Raw genomic sequence first — 20,405 nt, 5'->3', positions numbered from 1 at the left:
TTGAAATGCTCTGTTTGACTTGCATATACGAGTAGCCCGCTTGAGACCTGCACGGACTTTCAGCCAAGTCACGAAGTGGGTTCATGCATAAGCACAAAACTCAAAATTCATCCTGACCTTTATTGTAGCCATACAACAATGCGCCTTTGTTTATCGCAGCATGTGCGTTTTAGCGACAAGCCAGACCAGAATACACCAAACAAAAACAATAAGCCATGCATGTACTTAACCCTCGTCACTGATGGCAGTAGCTGCATGTCTTGCAGTGCAGTCAAGTTCCAAATAAAATATCCTATGTCTGTGCTGTGCTAAAACTGCATGATGCTCCCATCACAAACATGGTTATACTGGGTGTTTTAGGGAAGACCAATTTTCAAAAATAGGCTTTCTGAGACATGAACTGTTTTCGGGGCATAATAATTGTACCAGCATCAGCAACTATAACAGAATAGGTGAATAAAAGCAACTAGTTAGCCGGTTAACTGATTTGTGATAAGTAGCGCTTTAATGATCACAGTTAGAAACCTGGCTGCAATTAGAGATTTGTGGCCAGTCTACAGCAATGGCCATATCAGTTTTTAGCAGACAAGAGAATGGAAAGAGGTGCTCGTTATGACATGACGGAGGCCTACAGCCACCGAAACCAAGGAGCATAGGGGTTGTCATTCTTTTTTTTAAAGCATGATTTATAGTTTTCAGTAATGGGATATTAATAAAAGCACAAGAAAAACAACCACATGCTGCTGGTGGCTAAAGGCGGATGAACGCTGATTGTACAAGGTAGGAATATATATTATTGCAATAAACAACACAGCCATGGCCGATTATTTTGCAAACATATAACACACCAATGTATTCCCATTTCAGGGCAGCACACACAGAAGATAATATACGGGCTTAAAGATTATTTAACATTGATTCAAGTGATCACAGAAGCAGGATTTCAACATATTTTATCGAAAAATTATAAACAGATGTAAACACAAAAATCAGAATAGGATGCTAAAACAATGCTGGAATACAGAAATTGAAATAAAAACGCTCCAACTTTGGGATAACCTCCCAAAGGAAAAGCTAATCTCCAATCACGCTTACTATCACTGACGGATTCGGTGAACAAACATACAGGAGTGCTCTCTGTAAATTCAGTACATACAACGACACATGCACCTGCGTGTAGTACTGATGTGTTTTCTTGAGTGTGATTATGTCATCGGTGAATGTGAGAAAAGGGAGACGGCATATCCTTTCTTCACAGTTAATAAATGGACTGTCCTTGAACTTGAAAGTGCACTTTATCTTAATGAGAACTGTTTCGCCTCCAATTTTGACAAGGCCATCGGGGCTACAGCAAAGCCAAAGCTGCTACGGCAGAAGATGGCTATAAGCATTTCTCTAAAAATTTACAGTGAACAGCTAGATTGCTTAATAAGAGTGGAATGCATGTATAGCAAAACAAAGCAGCTACATTACTGGACAATGCGTGCTTCAATTTTCTGTCCTAAGCTCTGTCGAGCTGCACCTTCTGTCTTGATGCCTGTTAAACAGTAACGCATGATAGTTACTTCAAGTACTAAAAATTTGGTGCGTAAATGGGCTTCTCTAATAGAAATAATCAAGACTCGCAATAGACTGCAATACTCTAACATCATTTTCATTTTACCAGGTTCTCATGCATTCAGGAAACCAAACGTAACGCATTGCAGCACTTGCGTAGGTGGTGGCCTTTGATAGCTGCTGGGCAGCCTTTTGAAGTCCGGTGTCGCATTTTCTAGTGACAACTGTGTGGGCTTTAGACCCGCTGATCCTCCACTGCTCCACATGCCATGTAGAAAAGGAAAAATCTGCAACGTTGACTGTTTGATATTCATGCTGTGTGCAAGTTCTCTGGTAGAATCCACAATACCGTGCACAGTTCACCTGGCCCTGAGTAAGAATAGGCAGGTCAGCAACACTCCCGTGGAAAAGTATCTTCTGCTTGTATTTTTCTTTCTGGTCGGAACTCAGTTCAGACAAGAAGTCCTTTGGTTGCGTGTCCTTACGATCTATAATTTCCAGGTGATGGTAGACAGACCTGGTTAACATTGGAGCCAACAGGTCTTCCAGGACCTCTCTTTCAACAGCTTTTGAAGCCCTCTCAACAACATCGACTTCTTTGCAGATCAATTTGTCTGCGTGTTGCGTCATGAGCGCTAGCATTTCTTGCAGTGAGCATGTGATCTCTGGATACTCGAGCAGTATAGTGCATGAGGCGGGATTCACATCTAGGTAACTGGATTTCTGACCTGTTTTAAGAATGCGAAGATGAAATGACGTCACACTGCGTCTACAAATTAAGTGTTAAGAACATACTGTGGGCTGAATGTGCCAATTTAATGAGAGGACTAACCATATAAAAGTTGTCTATTCGACAAATACCTGTGACCAACACTACACAAATGAGGTTCGGGGAAATGAGAAACTTTTTGAAACGGGCTGTCACAGCGAACTCGCTAGGTAACCAGTCCGTCACGTCCTCTGATGAAAGCTTCATTGTTGAGGCTGGCTTGTGCAGGAGTTCTCTTCGTGAGAGTTGATCAAAAAGCACACAGCAGCAGCGTGCTTGCAGTGCCCCTGGATACCAGCCTTGCAAGTACACTTGCCATGGCAAATCTTAAGCTGGCGCTTTAAGGGCCATGACCATGCAAGCCGTAAAAAATATTACGAAGTGCAGTTAAGAGTGTACCTGCATGCTGTGAATGCGAAAGCACTTGTGCCTCATTGTGGCCTAAAGGTTACCTATACTTGTTTACTAACTGGTACTAGTCTCAAAGGCCTTGATGTTGAAGATCTTTACAGTAAAGGCCTCAGGTTGGAGCCTTTAGGTCATTGGCATTTACCCTGAATGTCTTCACCTAAAGGCCCAACACCTTTGCAGTGAAGACCTTTCGGGCAAACGCATTTGACCTTAAGTTGGCAAGTGCGCGCGGGCTGGGATTTGTGCGTGATTTGTTCGTGCCTCTCGATGCACGGGTGATAATGCCGGCAAAAAAGGCCACACGTGTTTGTGCCGCTCTGCAAAGGTGCCTACAAGTCGCCGAAAGAAAAAGTGTCGTTCCGCGCCCCGTCCGACCCTCATCGGTTGCAAGAATGGGCTCGAAACATAACGCGAGATGACAAGGCTCTCGACGAAACCTGTGTCGTGTGCTCAAGGCATTTCGACGAACGCTACGTTCAAAGGACGAGATAAATTGCTACTTTTCCCGGCTGTTAGGTTGAGCCTCTCTCACCTGGCCAACATACAACATACACAGTATGGAAAAGCGTACTTCTCGAAACCCTGCACTGTGACGACGTCCGATATGCAATACTTGCCTACGATGCAAATACTCAAGAAAGATTATCTTGAACCAGTTCAGCAGGCAGCATAAGAAACGATTAGCGACTTTGAAACCATTAAATGCAAGGAAGCGAAAATCCCTTGACTTAATCCGCCTCCCCCCCCCCCTAAAAAAATAACTTTCAACAAGACCGTCAAAGACCTTCGGGCACTCACGCAGTCCATCCCAACTATTGCGCTGGAGGAGAAAATCGGAGGCCTTCCTCCAAAGCAGCGCCTTGGTGTGAAGGCATGTTTCGAGGCAGCTTTCAGAAAGTCAACCCGGGGCATGCGGTTCGATCAGCTGTGGGTGTTGTAATGTACCCTCATGCGGATGAGGAGCCCGCAGCTCCTCACTCCTCATCCGCATTTGCAAAGCGACAACGTCAGAAACATCGAAACGACAGAACGGTTTGTAAAACTAATGGAAAGACTAATTTTTATAATGTCGTCTAGAAACCCATCAAAAGGCCTTCGTGCTGATTCAAGAAGTGCACAGTTTTTGAAAGAGTTTATTGTTTTTCTCAACGAATGGGAGGAATATGCTGCACAGCATGGTCGCGGCTTTTTAAGTGCAGGAACTGCCCTTGGTCTGCGTGCAACGCTGCAAAGCACACTGCCGCTTGTAAAATACCTGACCATGTCCCTGCAATACAAGTACTTGTTGACCGCAAACCTAAGCCAAGAGAGGATGGAGGATGTATTTGGTATTGCGTGCCAGTGCTTCGGTTACAATGATCATCCAATAGTGGGGCAGTTTTTGATAATTATCAACAACCTGGCTTTCTACAGCCTCGCAAAGCCTCCAAAAGGAGCAAAAGTACCTGCAGAAGTAGTGACTGCCCTCTTGCAGCCATCTTATGTCCCCAAAGAAAAAAATGCGCGAATAACTGAACTTGTCGATAATTTACTGGATGGCGGAAACTTGGCTTCTGCTGCATGCAGAGCTGCTCGAGGAGCACAGCAGCCTGAGCGATCCTCAGGGCTGTGTAGACAAAAAAAGTGACAGCAGACTAATATTTTTTTATGTAGCTGGGTATGTTGTCAGAAAAATCCTTAAAAGATTTCCTTGCCCTGAATGTGCAACTTGTTTCAGCACTTTGTCTTTGCAAGCTGAGTCAAACAACAATGCCTCGCTTACTCGAAATTTTGACCATGGAGGCTTAGTTTATCCGCCAATTGAACAGCTCATAGCAAGCTTGAGGACGCATTTGCGGTGTTCTTCAGTCGCAATAAGCTACACGCACATAGCATGGTCAGCTTTCTGCATTTTCATTATCTTCAGGGACGTGAGCTTCAAGGTTTGAGCTGCGAGGAGCATGGACATCGAATTACGACAGAAGTGATAAAGTTTTACGCCTTGACTAGGATGAATTTTCTTGTAAAGTCAGTAAGCAAAGAGCGCAGCGATAAAAGAAAATGCTGCTGAAAATGAGGCGCTGTCGGTAGCCTCGTACAGGGCACTTCGCACAAGGAAAGGCATTAGTATATTCTTGCCATGGAACCTTGTGTAATAAAGACAATCCACCCTGCAATTTTTCCCGCTTCATTTCCTCGTTTCGGTATCATGTACAAGATGTGTTTTTACGCTTCTTAACGGCGTAGTAGGTTGGGCGCCCGACGTGACGCTTGCATTTGCTCCTGCCGCAGCACGCTGTCGATGTTACAGCTAGTCCGTGTCGAATCTAAATGACAAGAGAACCTGTGCCAGAGTTCGCACTGTCTTTAGCACTTTAACGCCTTGTCAAGGCAGTGACAGCAGCACACACACGATCAACCGACTGAACCAGAAAGCACTACCCCATAAGGGCTTCTTGCGCCCGCCCGCGCGCCAGCGGGCGGTAGCGCCATCTGCCTTGCGCATAGCAAGTTATTTCAGCTGCGCCGGCCTGGTCGTGACACTAGGAAAACCTTCTAGCCTATATAGTAGGGGTTGGGTCCCTAGAAATACTTGCTAGTCTACCGTTTGCGCGGAGCTCCCCACGGAACCGGTTGGCTGCGCCTCGGATGAATGCGCAGGGGGCTCTGCACACAATCGGAGCGTTGTGCCTAAAGAGACGGTCATACGGCGCCTGCCGTGGCTGCGGAAGTGTTGCACTTTGCTTTTTGGTCGCAAGCCCAGAATACTGTTTTTTTTTTCAAATACGTGAACGCTAACCTGCGTGTGTGTTGGTGTGCGTGCGCTCATAGATGTGCGATCGCGTCATGTCTAGGCAACGTGACAAGCGCGACAGCACGTGTTTCGTGCCGGGATGCAAGAGCGGCTACCGTTCCTGCAAGGTGAAATGCTCTCTCTTCAGGACACCAAAGGACGCAGAAAAGAGGCGACAGTGGGAGCGCAACATCAAGCGCGGCGACAGAGTGCTCGATGAAGCTAGAGTCGTTTGCGAGCGACACTTCGAACCGTGTTTTATTGAGCGAAGTTTTAAGACTGTGATTCAGGGCAAGGAAGTGGAAATGATGCATGATGCTGTTCCTACACTGTTTCCTGACGCGCCAACGTATATCTCGAAACCTCTGCCCCGGAAAAGGAAGGATAGAAACTTGTGCGAGCAGAAGCAATCGCCGGCAGTCGGAGCACCACCAGAGAAAGAAAAAGCGCACTGATCCTGAAGCACCAGTGGAGGTGGTCCTTTCGGATTCTCAGCAAGTAACATTCGCACAGTGCCACACAAGTGAGGACGGCTCTCAGGACGCCTTATACGTAAGTCGACGAGTTCTGCTCCGTCGCAGTGATTCGGATGACGCTGCCATGAACGCTACTGTGTATATTAGAGGAAAAAAAAGTGAAGGAGTTAGACGTGAAATCCACAGAAGAGGCGATAAATCTTCTTCAGGACATTCCAAACTCAGTTTGTGCCCTGGCTGCGGATTGAAGCCCATCAGCAAATCCTTTACGGCTTCAAATGGGCGTTACTTTGCTGTAAACTGTTCCATTTTTAGAGCGCAGCTCTTTGGCGTCCGTTCCTGGGTTTCGCGTCGTCGTCGGCCTCGTAACCAGCTCCGCCCCCCTTCGCTGGAGTGGGAGACGAAGGACGCGAGCCGCGAATGGCGGAGACCAATGAGAGCGGCCCCTTCAGTGACGTGCGCGCGCGATGCTGGTGTCATGCGGACCCTCCTTACGGCTCGATGCGCACTCGTGTCTGGTCTCAGCCGATCCGCTCGTTTCGTACTATCGTCTGCTCGCGCCACAGCTCTCGCCCGCGCCTGTTTGGTTCTGTTGGGTCGGTCTCGTTCGCGCTTGTTTTGGTTGTTATTTCAACAACAAACGGTTACAAATATCCCTCGAGGCCAGCGCACCTTCCACAACTTAATGCGGTGAGTGTAAGACTCGTATCTCCGCGAATCCCATTCATGCAAGTGCGACGACTGATGCACGGCGGAGGCCAATATGGCATTAAGGGCCCAGTTGTGAACGTCTTTGTGAAAGTCTTTGAGAATCAAGCATTGGTGTACCAAGTCGAACATATATCAGTCTATTTCTCCGACCACAAAGCTTCCTTCATGACTGTCAAGAACTGTTAGTGGAGTCTTTGTTAAAGGAATACGTGTGAAAAAAAAAATTCTGTGATAGCGCATACATATGTTGCTCGATTTCTTTGCCTCAATCTATCGAAAAGGTGAAACAGCTTATTTGCTGCGCTCAAATTTCGCATTAGGAAGTAACGTAATCGTCGGTAATTTTTTCGGATACAGCATGCATAGCTTGCAAATACTTGCGAAAGCTAACTCAAAACACCCTGTCAAGGAGGAAGAAATCAAGATTGCAGTGCCTAAAGAAGACGCCGACATCAATATCTCGGGCAGTGCGACGTATGAAAGACAAGGTGGCAAAGCTTCATAAGGCTCTAGATGAAATGAAAAATGAATATGAACAGCTTTCAGCAACAGAGTTTGAAAGAAGGGTTAGTGGCCTTCCTCTTAAGCAGCAGCTTGCTGTCACAACTTGTTTGAACAGCTTTCAGCAACAGAGTTTGAAAGAAGGGTTAGTGGCCTTCCTCTTAAGCAGCAGCTTGCTGTCAGAACTTGTTTTGAGGCTGCCAAACGCAAGTCAACGAAGGGGATGGCATATTCTAATGAGTGGCTACTGGAATGCATTCTGATGCGAATGAAGAGCCCTAAGTTGTATGAACATATGCGACGACACAACATCCTGGCTCTTCCAGGTAGAACATGCTTACAAAAGCGCATCCACAGGTTCAAGAGTGGATTTGGTTTCAATCCAAATATATTTAATGCTTTATCCGAAAAGTCACAACCTATGGATGAGTTCTCACACAGAGGTATCGTCTTTGATAAAATGAAGATCTCCGAGCACCTTGACGTGAAAACAACTGGTGAGTGGTTTTTAAGCCTTATACCCCTGTCAAGCGGGCAAGTTAAGTGTACTTACGGCGAGTGCACTTTGTTTTTAAGTGCACTTTCCCAAATCTTAACGGCGCAGCGGAGTGTACTCTCAGATGAGTGCACTCAAGTCGGAGTACAGCCGCGGCCACGTCTGTGTAGAGCGCGCGAGCAGACGGCCTTGCTCTGCGGGGCGACACCGTGCGGCAGTTGCAGGATCTGACGCACTGTGCCCAGGAGTATGCGCGGCCTAATAGACACGCAGGTTGGCGCACGCTGCTTTAAACCGGAAATTATGTTGGCAAGCGCACGTGTTTTGCCGGTTGTCCGCATTACCCGAGGGCGCCATCTTACTACGCGCGATGACAAGGGAATTGCGCACGTGAGTGATAGCATGTGCGATTCTGTCAGGGCAGTTGATATGAAAAACTATTGCTTCACCAATCCCAGATAATGTTACTGGCCAATGAAATGACAACATCGCATCCTCGCTGCCTATATTAGACATAGAAGTCAAACCTTTTCGCAGAATTTATTCGCAATGGCTCCCCGATTGCTGTTACGCGCAATTGCTGTTATGGGGCGCACAATGTCCCAAAGAGCGATAGAGTCGGGTGCGTGTTATCAGCTGAAACGCGTAATCTTTTGGCATGGCGATACCGAGAGTGCCCTGAGGAAGCGTACACATTCGGTTAAACGACTGCCCGCTTCAACGTTGCCACTCGTGCAATGCAGTTCTGCATGTATATTAGGCCACGCATGCTCCTGGGCACAGTGCGTGAGATCCCGCGACTGCCGCACGGTGTCGCCCTGCAGAGCAAGGCCGTCTGCTCGCGCGCTCTACACAGACGTGGCCGCGGCTGTACGTTCACGGAACGCACTTTACTGGCCGAGTACGTAGCCTCGCCGCCAACGGTTTGAAGGAGTGCCTAGCCTCGCCGCCAACGCTTTCAACGACGCAAAATGTAATGCATAGAAAAAGGACACAGAAGTTTATTTCAGTTATTAAACCGCTTTTAACAATATAATTTGTGTTTAGCGAGAAACGAAACGGCACAATAAAGAAACAAATTTATCATGTACGCAACTAACGGCGCCCGAATGATGCGGCACTGCGGCGCGGCGCCGCCATGTTCATTCAGTTCGTGTTTATGTTGCTGTGAAAGCGTGAGGACCACGCCGGTCGTCCTTTGAGCCGTGTGCGTGGTATTTTGCTGTGCAGCTACAAAGCGAACTCGCCGTCTTTTATCGCCGCTTTGCGTGACTGGTCTTGGCAGCTCGCCGTCGCCTGTCCTTTGAAATTGTGCGTTAATTGCGTCAAATATGGCAGCTCAAAATGAGGAGAGCTGCCAAAGCAAAGAGCGCACGACATGGACAGACGAGGAGACCCGTGCCCTGATTAATATATGGGAAGATGTGTTGCCAGACCTGCGCGGTGCAAAAAGAAACCTGAAGGTGTATATGGCCATCTCGGAACGGCTCCGTGCTGTGGGAATCGTGAAAAGCACGAAGGAAGTAAAAAAGAAGATCCAGAACATGAGCAACAAATACAGGTAAAAGCTGATTTATATTCTACTTAACAGCGTCATTGTACATCTGTTTTACTTGAGGTAGCTGAATTATTTCATGTATTCGTCGTCTCTTGTTATGTCGGACTCTTTTGTTGGCATTTGTGTTTGTCCCAAAGGTGCACGTGGGCCACTAAAGAAGGCATTGTGAACAGTCCCGGATTAATTTTGACCACCTGGGGTTCCCTAACGTGCAATGGCGTTGTACAGCGCTCGCACGTTTTTGCAGTTCGCAGGAGTAGCTGACGGGATTCGATTGTGGCTCAGCAGCCGAAAGCCAAAGCGGCGAGTCAAAAATTGCTTGTTGTCGCAGCAGTTACGCCACAGAATTAACATTTTCGGTCTGCTTTATTTCCGCTAACTACAAAGGAAGTATTGCGGTTGTGCATTGCTGCAAACATTGCAGCAAACTATGGCGTCATTTTGAAAAATTCTAGTTCAGGCTACTGACCAGAACAGGAACAAAAACCGGGTCTGGCGGAATGGAATGGAAGTTCTACTGGGACCTCCACCGGTTCCTTGGATCGCTGCCAGCAAATGATTCTACCTTAATGGAAGAAAGTGGATGTAGTGCCATTGATGGCACCTCTCCAGAGGAGGTATTCACCGTAACATCGTTCGGTAGTAACTGGTGCAGGTATCAGCCAGTCGAGTTGGTATAGTACGATGCACTGGCTGTCGCATTCACATTCAGTGCAACATATATTTTGTTGGCTCAAAATTCAGGGTTTGGCAAGTTGGTTCATGCTCTTGTGCATGTTTGAAAACATTATAAATATGGATGAACTAGGAACACTGAGTAAAATGACAAATGCTACATTTATTGTCAGCAGAATAGCAGAAGCCATCACTCCATGAGCACAGATTTTGTTCGCAGATGTTTGTTTATGCTTGCACTTTTTTTTTGCACACAACAATGTTTTTATTTTTTCTTCAGCTGTTCAATGGCATGGTGCACGGTGGAGTGGGCCAGCCCCCAGACACACCTACCGACTCGCTTTCTGAGCGAAGCTCAGAGTGTCACGAGGTGGAAGCCTCACCACTGGATTCTGGCACTGAAGAAGAACCTGCGGCCCCTACAGCAACAGTTGCAAAGAAAAAAAAGGCTGGCTCCTCCCACAAGACTGCTTTCAGAATTGTTGGAGGAGCAGCGTCAACTGCGCTGCTCACTAGAGCGCCACAGAACAGAGACTGTGGCGATACAGAGGGAGCGGCTCGAGATCCTGAAGAGGAGCGAAGCTCGGGAAGACAAGCTACTCGACATCATGCAAAAAATGTATAAATAAATAATTGATGCCAAGCATGGTGTGTGCCCTTGCAGTCCTTTTTTTATTGGCGTGACAACTCAAATGTACATTTTAAATATGTTTTAGCCAGATAATGGCAACATGGCTTTTGAAGCTTGTTGGTTGATGGTCTGAAAAGCAAACTAGCCCAGCGGAGAACAAGACAATAGAATGCAGACACGCTGCACGAGCGCTCTCACTGCGTGTTGCCATTCTGTTGCGCTACAGTTCGTTTTCCAGGTAAAGACAGAGCTCTGCTCTCGTTGACATCCTCGTATCCTTTTTTACTGTTCGCTGTCTGTGCCTTGGGTTGGGCTTTATTTTTCAAGTCATGTCACACCAAAACTGCCACATTAGTCGAACAGCAAGATGTAGCAGTTGTCTTTAAAAAAAACATAGTGACACAGTCAAAAATGCCTGCTTCGCTTCAGCTTGGTTCCTATTGCACTCAGTCATGGCGCGTGCTGGGCCTCTTTCCAAAAATAACTTGCTAGGGCGTGCCTTACCTCTTGCCCTCCCTCACTGCACTCTCCTGTGTTGCGTGATGGCTGTGCATACAAGTCCAATGCACGTGCCTCAATTTCCCACTGGGGCTCTACACTGTCTTTCAATGCCTCACAGATATTGTGAAGTATACAAGCAGCCCGAATAGCCAGTTTGGCCTTGTTCAGCCGGCACTCCATCCTCTTCATCACAAAGCGAAAGCGTGCCTTCAGCCTCCCGAAACCATTCTCGACAATCCTCCTAGTCATTGAAAGATTGTAGTTGAACACTGCTTCACGGCTTCCAGGCTGAGCATTCGGAAATGGCTTTTGCAGGTTCGGTAATAAGGGAAATGCCTGATTACACAAAAGAATCGGCGGAACATTGGTGCCCTCTATCATTGCCATGGGAGAGCTGAAGGTCCCATTCTCGATTAGCGTATGCAGCTTCGATCGGCCATAAACACTGGCATCATGGCACCTTCTAGGACTTCCAACGTTTATATACGGAAAATGGTATTTGTGATCCACTACTGCCACGAGTATGATGCTGTACCTGTGTGGGAAAGCAAATGTGTGTTCATCAGCAATTGCTATGAAGATACGCTTGGAAATAGTCTTCACCACAGTTGTCTAGAGCACTGAAATGACTCCCTGTTGCATACAGGAATTGCTAATTTTAGGCAGGCAATCAGCATTGAAGGTGCACAGGCATACAAACTGCCATGTGACTTGCACTGTAGTGATTGTACCGTAGCCAAGCTAGAAGTTAAATTTCTCGGAACTGAAGCTCACTGCTTCAGCACTGCAGACAAGTGTGTTGACTGTAATTTGGTGCATAAAGTAAAACAGAATATTATTAGGATGACTCCTGCGAGCAATATTTATACTGAAAGCATTCAACAGGCAACATTTCAAACTGGCACATATAAATGCACATATACAACAGGAGGCACATAGTGTTACAAATTATGCAAATCGTATATCTGTCAGAAACGGTGCAGGTGCATGTGCAGTATTGAGTTACCCACACGTCATCTGCCATGGCTCTTAATATTCCATCATAAACACGTTCATACCATTAAGCATGCATGCTGCTAGGTAGTAGGCAACTTTTGCATCTTTACATATACAATGCCCGATATGTATATATCATCCCCTATAGAATCCCGCATGAACCCTTAACTGCGAAGAAAACTGCCATTCATTTCTACGTCATAATGATGTCGCGCTAATTGCAAAATTTAGTCTGCCAGAGACGAAGGGACCTACCAGCCTTTGTAGTTATAATAGTCCGTGGCATGCTCTTTCGGCGGCGAGACAGGAAAGTGGCAGCCATCCAAGGCGCCGATGGCTTGCGGAAAGCCTGTGAAGGCGTAGAATTCACACATGTGGGCTCTCATTTTGTTGGGATGTATCATTTGTAACCATTCCCCTTCAAGCAGGTCCACCACGGCGACACAGAATTCTTGATGTAGAACATTCACAGTGGAGCGACCTATTCCAGAGGTGGGCAATCGTTCTGACCTCGGCGCTAGAGCACAAGTCCCACTGCGACACGTTTTTCCACAGAGATCGGCGTCGTCATGTTGGTGGTTTGCCGCTCAAGGACCGGGCGGCACGATTCCACTATGTACCGAAACGTGGAGGGAGACACACGTAGCGCTTGTCTGAAATGAAATTCGCTTAGGCTGGGTAAAGTGTCCTCAAACCATGTGTCACTCCTCACATAGCGCCTCCGTTCCCCATGGGTGGAAGGATAATACTCTGCCAGGACGGTCAGGATGGCGAAATTGTTCGCCGTGAGCTGATCCTCCAAGTACCTGAAAGTTGTTTCTACGTCTTGAAAGTCATCGTCTAGTTGTTGTTCTTGCCGTTGACGCCGGGCTCTCGCGCACAGAACTCGCCTAGAACTCGCTCATATTCTGTTCTAGCAGGATCAACTGACGCATCGCCGAATGCCGCCATGTTGTTTTGGATTACCTAGGCATTCGTCTTGGCCAGCATTGACGTGCAACACACTTATAATAAAGACATCTTCGTATTTTGTTGAGACAAATAGATGAAGTTTGTTTTTATTTGTAATTCTACTTAAAACAATCGCTTTTTAGCAGCTTTTTCTTGTTAATTTACATCTTTAAAAAACGCGCTCTTAGCCTGTCGCCATTTTTTTTACTGGGAGTACACTCTATTTTCCCGTTAAGAAGCGCGTTGCCTAAAGTGTGACTCAAGGTCCAGAAGTGCACTCGCCGTAAGTACACTTAACTTGCCCGCTTGACAGGGGTATTACTTACACCCGTAGGTAAGCTTTACATGAAACATGTGGCAACTGTGTTTTTGTGTACACTACTACTTGTTCAGGTGAGCCAGAAGGATTTGTCAATCTTGCTCAGTTCACGCCCGATTCCCAAAAAGACTAAGTCTCGGACCATAGCATGGTAGTTCTGTTCCAGCCTTTCCAGGGTAATTTTTTTTTCTAACATGGGTCGGATTTGTCGCGTTACTGTTAAAACACTGTGTTTGTGGAAAAAGTAAATTTGCTGTTTTATCTTTCCAGGCAAGTGGACACAAGTCCCTGGGATTTTCGCATCACGTGGCAATGACTTCGACTGCAGCCTGCCTTACTACAGCCGGTCTCTCCAAGAGTTATTACCAAAGAGCAGTGCTAGCCTGATATCAAGCTCTGCGATGGATCTTGATAGTAGTGTTTTTCTTAATATAGTGCCCCATATATGAGCAATGTCTTTGCAATGAAAGTGGAGCATGTAGTGCTGTTGTAACACAATTTTATTGTTGACTAGATGTACTTTGCTGCTTAGCAAATAAATCTGCTAGGCGGTCAAACCGAGCCATGCGTTCTTCATGCCGCTTGGCCTTGGCCTCTTCCCATTTCTTGCGAGCTTCAAATTGCTCTGCTCTCGCCTCCTCTTGCTTTTTTTTTTTTGCCTCACCAACTTTTTCTATAACTTCTAAGAGGGGAGAAAGCTTAGAACGGCTGTTTCGCTTACTCTTTGGGGCTCTGTCACCCTCTGTTGGCGCTGGTAGGTCCTGAGGCCGTTCATCTGTCGTGCTTCCCCTGTTTAAAATGTACACAAGTAGAGGCCACATCACTTCCACCGCTTTGCGTTAACTATATGCAAATCTCTCACCCTGAGTTTCCACTTGACAGGATTGTTGCTCCGGCAGGGTGTCTACCAAGTTGACATTTCCAAATTCCCTGAGTTTTCCAGGTTTTCCCTGAGCACCTTTGCGAAATTCCCTGAATGAGCCAGAACTTTGTTTTATGTCAAGACAGGCTGACACCACGTTGCCCAATGCTGTCACTCTCTAGTAAGCATGCTGAAACAAAAAAAATGACTTAATCCAGTTTGAATAGTAAGGAGTAATATCTATTTTATTTAAAAAGAAAACAGAAGGAAGGTGTTAGTAAAATGCACAGCGAAAGAAATGGTAAAGCCCATTCCAAATTGAGTCGAACATTTTCAAATACGAATGAAAAGGAGATGCATACATAAGTAAATAATTTTTAATATCAGCTATTTCTATCAACTGATAGCAAGCTCATCTGTATGAGGTCCCGAACTTTGTCACAACTAAGGTTCTCTCTCAGCAGCTGGGAAGTCAACCTCAACTGTCCTGACATACTCTCAGCCCGTACACAACATCTCATCGTTGGGTTTCACTGCTTAAACAATTTATTTTGGTTTGGATGAGGGACACCTGTGTCTCAGCGTCAGCCAACACTTAGTTTTTTTAGCCCATCCTTCAAAAAGGCGGCGGCACCCTTCCTTTCTCGTTAATTCCTCAGTGCGTCGGTCCTTTCTGTTCTCATCCTCCTTCTACCACGCTTTCACCACATGGATCATCTGAAGCATCCTCTTGGTCAGTTGTACAGTCAACATTTGATTTTTCGGACTTGCGAGGGGCCGCAAAAAAAATTGGAAAAAAAACGGGCAGTCTGAAAAAAATGAATGCATGTCTTTAATTGCCTTTAAAGGCTAAATTACCACAGGCACGTCTGAAAAAGCTCTGAAGGCCTGCCAGTACGCTTATTAGGCATATCAGGGCTTGTACTGTGACAGGAGACGGGGTGCACGCATGTGTAATTAAGGAATACATACTGTGTCCCGTGACAATTGCCCCCTTCCCACACTTGTTATGCTTCACCGCCTAGCACTGATGTACTAAGGGGAAGCTAACTTTCGGAGACTGGCATTACGCAACGCGCTGTGCTCTGCGAGCTTCAAAGCCAATCGCGAGGATGACAAAGGCGGAGTCGGTGCCATTGGTGATAGCGGCGAATTCTTTCAATGAAAAACACGGCACCGCAAGGCAAGAAGCTTAATAGCGAACATAGAAGCAGCTAGGCCTAACGTTGCCGCGGTGGTGGTTACGGCTGCCAACGGATCTGCCTGCGAGAGTGCCGGTTCGAGGCGGCGAGATAATCAAAATAGCGGCGGTGGTGGCTTTGATTAATGCCATTTCAGACCTGCAGTCAGGGCAATATACATTGACTATATGGAGTACGTGGTGGTGCCACAAAACCGTGCAAATTATCGGGCATGTCCGAAAAATCGGGCGTCTAGAAAATCGGTCGTTAACTACTCTGGCAATACATCGTGCCGATGACACGGCGTCAATGACGATTCGTTGCGATTCCTCTGTTACTGGAGCCAGCATTAACACGACTTTCGTTTCCTTTCAATAAAGTTACAGCTAACTTTCCCTGATAGAAGCACAAATTCCCTGAGTTTTCCCTGAGTTTTTCCAGACTGTTCAAATTCCCTGAGAATTCCCGGTTTTCCCGGTTGGTAGACACCCTGTCCGGGCTCCAACAGCAATGTGGGGTTCACACTGTGCTGTTTCTCGAGTATGTCAGCCAGCTCTCTGTGTGATGCACAAATTATTAAAACACTGAACAGGCCAAGAAACAATTGCAACTGACTGCTCGTGTTCACAGCTCACACGGTGGTGCCCAGACGAACTGTTCTCTTTTTTATTTTTTGTAGGAACGGTCCAACGATTTCCATTTATTTTGTACTTGAGTGGCAGTGAGGTTGCAGCTGAACTCCTCGTTCAAAAGTTCTGCAAGTTTTAGCCACAAAAGCTTTCTCGTTCTAAACACAGAGAAAGCATAGTTTAAAGCAAAACACATACTTAAACTTTTTCGCAGTGGCACTGGCCATGTCTTGCATGCAAGGCTGCACAGTATTTTAGTATTTTTATACGTGAAGTTTGCTGCTACTAGGTATTCTATAATCAGAATATTTGCATTTCAGCTGCCGCATAATGCAAGCACTCAGAGTGGGATGAAAGTATACTGTGCTCTAGGGAACATATACCGTGGGGTAATGGAAAACACTGCAGCAACATTGACGCTAGAAATTCGAGAAACTATGGCCAGTGCCACTGTACACTACATAAGTACTTTTCTCTCTTGCACAAGCTGTTATTTTGAACATGAATGATATCGTACCTTAAGGCTCTACTTCTTCCAACTAAGTCCTTCATCTCCGAGTATTTGGAAATGAAGAACTTTGTTTTGCGATTACTCCGGAGTTCTGTGTCTTCAGCGGATGCTTCAGGAGTGGCTAGCGGGTGCCTATCGTCACTGTCGGTGGCGGAAGCGGGCGTCGTAGGCTGCGCTGGAGTGGGCAAGTCCTCATCGTTGGCCGCGAACTGCAAAGTGGCACACTGCCCATCTGCAAAGGCAAAGACCAACATTTGAAATGTCTAAGCAGCACATCACGACATCCCAGAATTACAAGTGGCACCTGAAACAAGTGACAATCACAGTCTGCCGCTAATAAGACTCCATCTGACAGCTAACCACGTGTTTCTCGCCACCATGCAGCTAGCTTCACTTACCTGATGCCTGGTATACATAACCATCCGAGGTCTCCATGGCTGAACCATCCTGGTTGCGAAGCAGATTAACTTCCTTCTCGACACCCTGGAGAACGAGCTTCAGCGTCGTCTGCTCACGGTTGGGTGGGATGTAGCACGCAATGCCTGCACTTTCTCGGCACCTCTCCTCGGGCTGGTGCACGGCGGCTGAGAACCTGTGCAGAACTAGGCCTGCACCTTGACAAAACGAGGGAAAAAGTGCAGAGGGCGCGCGCAGCACCGGAAAACTAGGACGACGGTGCTGCACCCTCTGAACTGGTGCAGCCGGTGCTGCCAAATCGAAGAGACCTCATGGTGTCGCCAAAATGCCGTGAAGGCCAAAGGGGAGCCAACTCCAAGGGTGCGATCGCGCAAACAGCTCGCTTTTCCGTTCGTTCGGTCTGGCTGCGACGTCACAAAGTAGGCCGTCCGCAAGATTTGTGAGAACGGGAGGGAGAGCACAGCCAATAAACGAGCGAGCCCAGCCCCGGAAGTTTGCGTCACCAGTTTGAGCTTCGATCGGGGACGATACATTAAGTGCAGAATGTTTGCGATGCTTTAATAATTAAACACGTAATATAAGAAAAAGATTCTTACTGTTGCAACATATAATCTGCCTCGGAAATCTCATGCGAGAGCAGAAAACTAATTTAAGCGGCATATATTTTGGTTTAGTCCGCTAGGTGGTATCGCACACGTCAAAACAAATTGGCGGGAGCGCGCAGTTCAATTGCAAAATCGCTGTTCGTCAGTTGCCAAAATGTCGTCGCACAAGAACGTCAAGCTTGGCCCTCACGTGTCGCCACACCAACGTGAACTGTTGGTGGCGTTTATGGAGGGCCATCCCTATCTTGTGCGGGCATCGTGTGCACTCACACCGGAGTGCACGGTGGAGCGGAGGCGGCAGCTTTGGAGTGAGCTCGCCGCCCTGCTGAACACTGAGGGCCCGGCCGCCAAGACAGCCGAACAGTGGCAGGTCTTTTGGCGGAAAGAAGTATTTCTTTCCCGCCGAGATGCCGCCACAGCTTCCGCAAGTCAAAGGTGAGTGCGAGGAGCGGTTCTGTTGCTCGCGATATTTACAATGCTGTCCGTAATTGCAGCGGCACGGGTGGTGGCCGTCTGCCCGGCCTTCGTGGCCGTATCATCGCCCTAGTGGGCACCTCCACGGTTACCGGAGTGTGCGAGGCTTTTTACCAACCACTCGACGAGGTAAGCCATTGACAAACGCACCAAAAAAAACGGGAGGACGCGGCAGTAATTTACAGTAGTTGCGCCGCGTATACTGCATCGCGTAAGCAATGTTATACCCCAGTCACGCAGGCCGCTTCCTTCGCAATCGCGCCCAGTTTAGATGGAATTTCTCGACAGCCACTGGCTCCTTTCTTCATTCCGCGAAGGAGGCAATAGAAATAGAGAAATTTTGCCCCGATCGGGATCGATTCAGATCAAAAGTGCCTGCGTGACACTGGTATAACAGAAATAGTTTTTCTTCCTTTATGTGCATGTGTTTGCTGCTGGCATGCACAAGATGGTTTACTACTGGGATTTCAAGAGATTTTTTTCTGCTGTCATAACTCTATGTTAGTGCATATTAGGAGGAGCAGATTACGCAAACTTGACAAAACTGCTTCTTCGCATTTTATACATAATTCAGCCCGCCATGGAGGTGACCGTGGAATCTGTGGGCACCACCGCAGGAACCAGTGGCCTTTCACGTGAAGGTAAGCTTTTGCTCTTCCCTGTTGCCTTCCTGTTTGTGGAATCTGTTTCGTATATAAGGAACGCAAACTATTTCTACTCTAACCGTTGAGTGAATGTACCCTCTATAACCAATATAGGAGCACTGCAGCAGCCAGGAGTGGGCCCTGTTGAGCCACTGCCCCGAAGCCCTCCAGCCACTGCACAGCCTGCAGCTGGCCCTGGCGGAGTGAGAACCAGTAAGTGAAAAGGAAATATCCTGCAATGTCACAGCTTGAATGCACTGGACGTAATGTAGTTGTGTGTTTAGTTCATTAAAAAGTGGTACTTTTTCCAGGCTACCAACCCCGGGTGCAGCGCCGGTCGCGAGGCCCTCGTCGGGCGTCCCACCGGGACGCCTTGGTCGAACGGCTCGCGGATGACTCGCGGCTCGCGGAGCACAACGTGAAACGGCGAGCATTCTCAACAAATGCACTCGGATCAATCAAAATTAAAACAGCACTATTTATATTTATCACAGCGCAGGCGCAGCATTTAATTTCACTGTGATCACAGTTGTTTTCAATAATTAACATCGCTAACGTTCGGCGATGGCGGATCGCGTTTTAATCTCGAAAAACTCGACCCCCGCCAGGGCCAGCCATGTTCGGCGAGCGACGACATTATGAGCAGACGACAGGCGCATCGTCTGCTACTAGCGCTGCTATGGCAACGGCCATTCATTCTTCGAAGCGAATGCCCTTGTCGACCGTTCCACGAAAGCGGCCGTTTCCCCTCGCTTTTGGAATGATTGACAGGAGTGTGACGTAAACGCATTTTGTGGTCCCGCCCCGGCGCAATGGCCGCCGTGACGAAACGCGCGGGCGCCAACGAATCACGAGAGGGCAAGCGAGAGAACGGAAAAGCGAGCTGTTTGCGCGATCGCACCCCAAAGCACCGCTACAATCTGCCACCCCATGCATGTGAGACGCTTCTTCCTTAGTATGAACATTTGTCTGATGAACTACTTCTGGGATGCACAAGAGGAAAAACCCAGAATAACAATGAGTCTCTTCATTCAATGATGTAGAACCTTGCCCCAAAGGAAAAGCATGCGTCACTGTTTGCTGTGCAAGCGGCAGTGGCAGAGGCCGTCATGAAGTTAAATGCGAGAAACGAAAACGCCTCCACAGCGATACTTAACTGCAGCTAAGCTCTGGCCACCAGATGACCAAGCGCATGATGGAAAAATATCACCGCCGAGCTCAAGCATGTGCAGCAGATGATGCCTGCTGAAAATTTGCAGCAGGTGTTCAGAAGGCATCACCGTAGTGACTCTAGCCAGACTGACTATATTCCTGGCGCTACTAATGCAACAGCACTTCTAAATATTCAAATATCTTGTAATGTTCTGTAACAAAAATAAGCTCATTTTATTTTTTCACATTTTCTCGGAATCTCCTTTTTTGGTGTTTCTTAAACTTGCCAAGATGCCATCTTGGTCTGCAGGGCAGATAGAACCGTAATTTTAACAGCGGCATGTAACTACCAAGGAGGTTAAAGAAAATGTAGCTACCTTCTTGGTAGCTACATGTGTGTACTACACAATGTTAGGAGATTTTTAAATTTCGCTTCTGTAAATTTTTTAATTGGGCTACTAATTGGACCACATGATAGTCATGTCTGGAGATTGGACTTCGAATTGCTGTAAAATTGGTAATACCTGTAATATAAAAAAGTAGACCTACAATAGAGGAGTTGCATAAATGCCAGCAAGACTGTAAAAAGCTCTGAAGTGTTCAAG

The 20,405-nt window shown here is 47.1% G+C and overlaps 2 protein-coding genes and 1 pseudogene across 4 annotated transcripts; 2 read left to right on the top strand and 1 right to left on the bottom strand.

The window, feature by feature from the left end:
- The first annotated feature begins 5,563 nt into the window (after positions 1–5,563).
- Positions 5,564–14,279, top strand: LOC135909863 (uncharacterized; annotated as a pseudogene).
- On the bottom strand, positions 13,445–17,037 carry LOC139054828 (uncharacterized). Of its 3 annotated transcripts, XM_070532451.1 has the most exons (5): positions 16,907–17,037; positions 16,515–16,740; positions 15,984–16,155; positions 14,188–14,377; positions 13,445–14,114 (listed from the first exon to the last, which is right to left on the bottom strand). In XM_070532451.1, the coding sequence occupies exons 1-3, from the start codon at positions 16,941–16,943 to the stop codon at positions 16,035–16,037; spliced, it is 384 nt and encodes a 127-aa protein (XP_070388552.1). In that variant the 5' UTR covers positions 16,944–17,037; the 3' UTR covers positions 13,445–14,114; positions 14,188–14,377; positions 15,984–16,034. The 3 variants fall into 3 exon arrangements, with proteins under 3 accessions (XP_070388552.1, XP_070388554.1, XP_070388553.1); XM_070532453.1 differs by lacking the exon at positions 15,984–16,155; XM_070532452.1 differs by lacking the exons at positions 13,445–14,114; positions 14,188–14,377 and having other exon boundaries at positions 15,448–16,155.
- Positions 17,038–18,101: 1,064 nt separating this feature from the next.
- On the top strand, positions 18,102–19,567 carry LOC135909811 (uncharacterized). Its single transcript, XM_065441865.2, has 4 exons — positions 18,102–18,133; positions 18,579–18,645; positions 18,763–18,861; positions 18,960–19,567. Exons 2-4 carry the CDS (start codon positions 18,585–18,587, stop codon positions 19,169–19,171), a joined length of 372 nt encoding a protein of 123 aa, XP_065297937.2. The 5' UTR covers positions 18,102–18,133; positions 18,579–18,584; the 3' UTR covers positions 19,172–19,567.
- The last annotated feature ends 838 nt before the right edge of the window (positions 19,568–20,405 follow it).

This window comes from Dermacentor albipictus, chromosome 1 (assembly GCF_038994185.2).
Source record: "Dermacentor albipictus isolate Rhodes 1998 colony chromosome 1, USDA_Dalb.pri_finalv2, whole genome shotgun sequence".
NCBI lineage: Eukaryota > Metazoa > Arthropoda > Arachnida > Ixodida > Ixodidae > Dermacentor > Dermacentor albipictus.
The sequence above is the reverse complement of the archived record's forward strand: the minus strand, read 5'-3'. Positions and strand labels throughout refer to the sequence as shown.

Bases quoted from the DNA above. Each gene is read 5' to 3' on its own strand.
- LOC139054828 (XM_070532451.1), bottom strand. From the start codon at position 16,943: ATGGAGACCTCGGATGGTTATGTATACCAGGCATCAG. The intron at 16,741-16,906 runs GTAAGTGAAGCT...TTGCCTTTGCAG, and splicing joins TTATGTATACCAGGCATCAG to ATGGGCAGTGTGCCACTTTG. The intron at 16,156-16,514 runs GTACGATATCAT...CTCTGTGTTTAG, and splicing joins GGAAGAAGTAGAGCCTTAAG to AACGAGAAAGCTTTTGTGGC.
- LOC135909811 (XM_065441865.2), top strand. From the start codon at position 18,585: ATGGAGGTGACCGTGGAATCTGTGGGCACCACCGCAGGAACCAGTGGC. The intron at 18,646-18,762 runs GTAAGCTTTTGC...TAACCAATATAG, and splicing joins CAGTGGCCTTTCACGTGAAG to GAGCACTGCAGCAGCCAGGA. The intron at 18,862-18,959 runs GTAAGTGAAAAG...TACTTTTTCCAG, and splicing joins CCCTGGCGGAGTGAGAACCA to GCTACCAACCCCGGGTGCAG.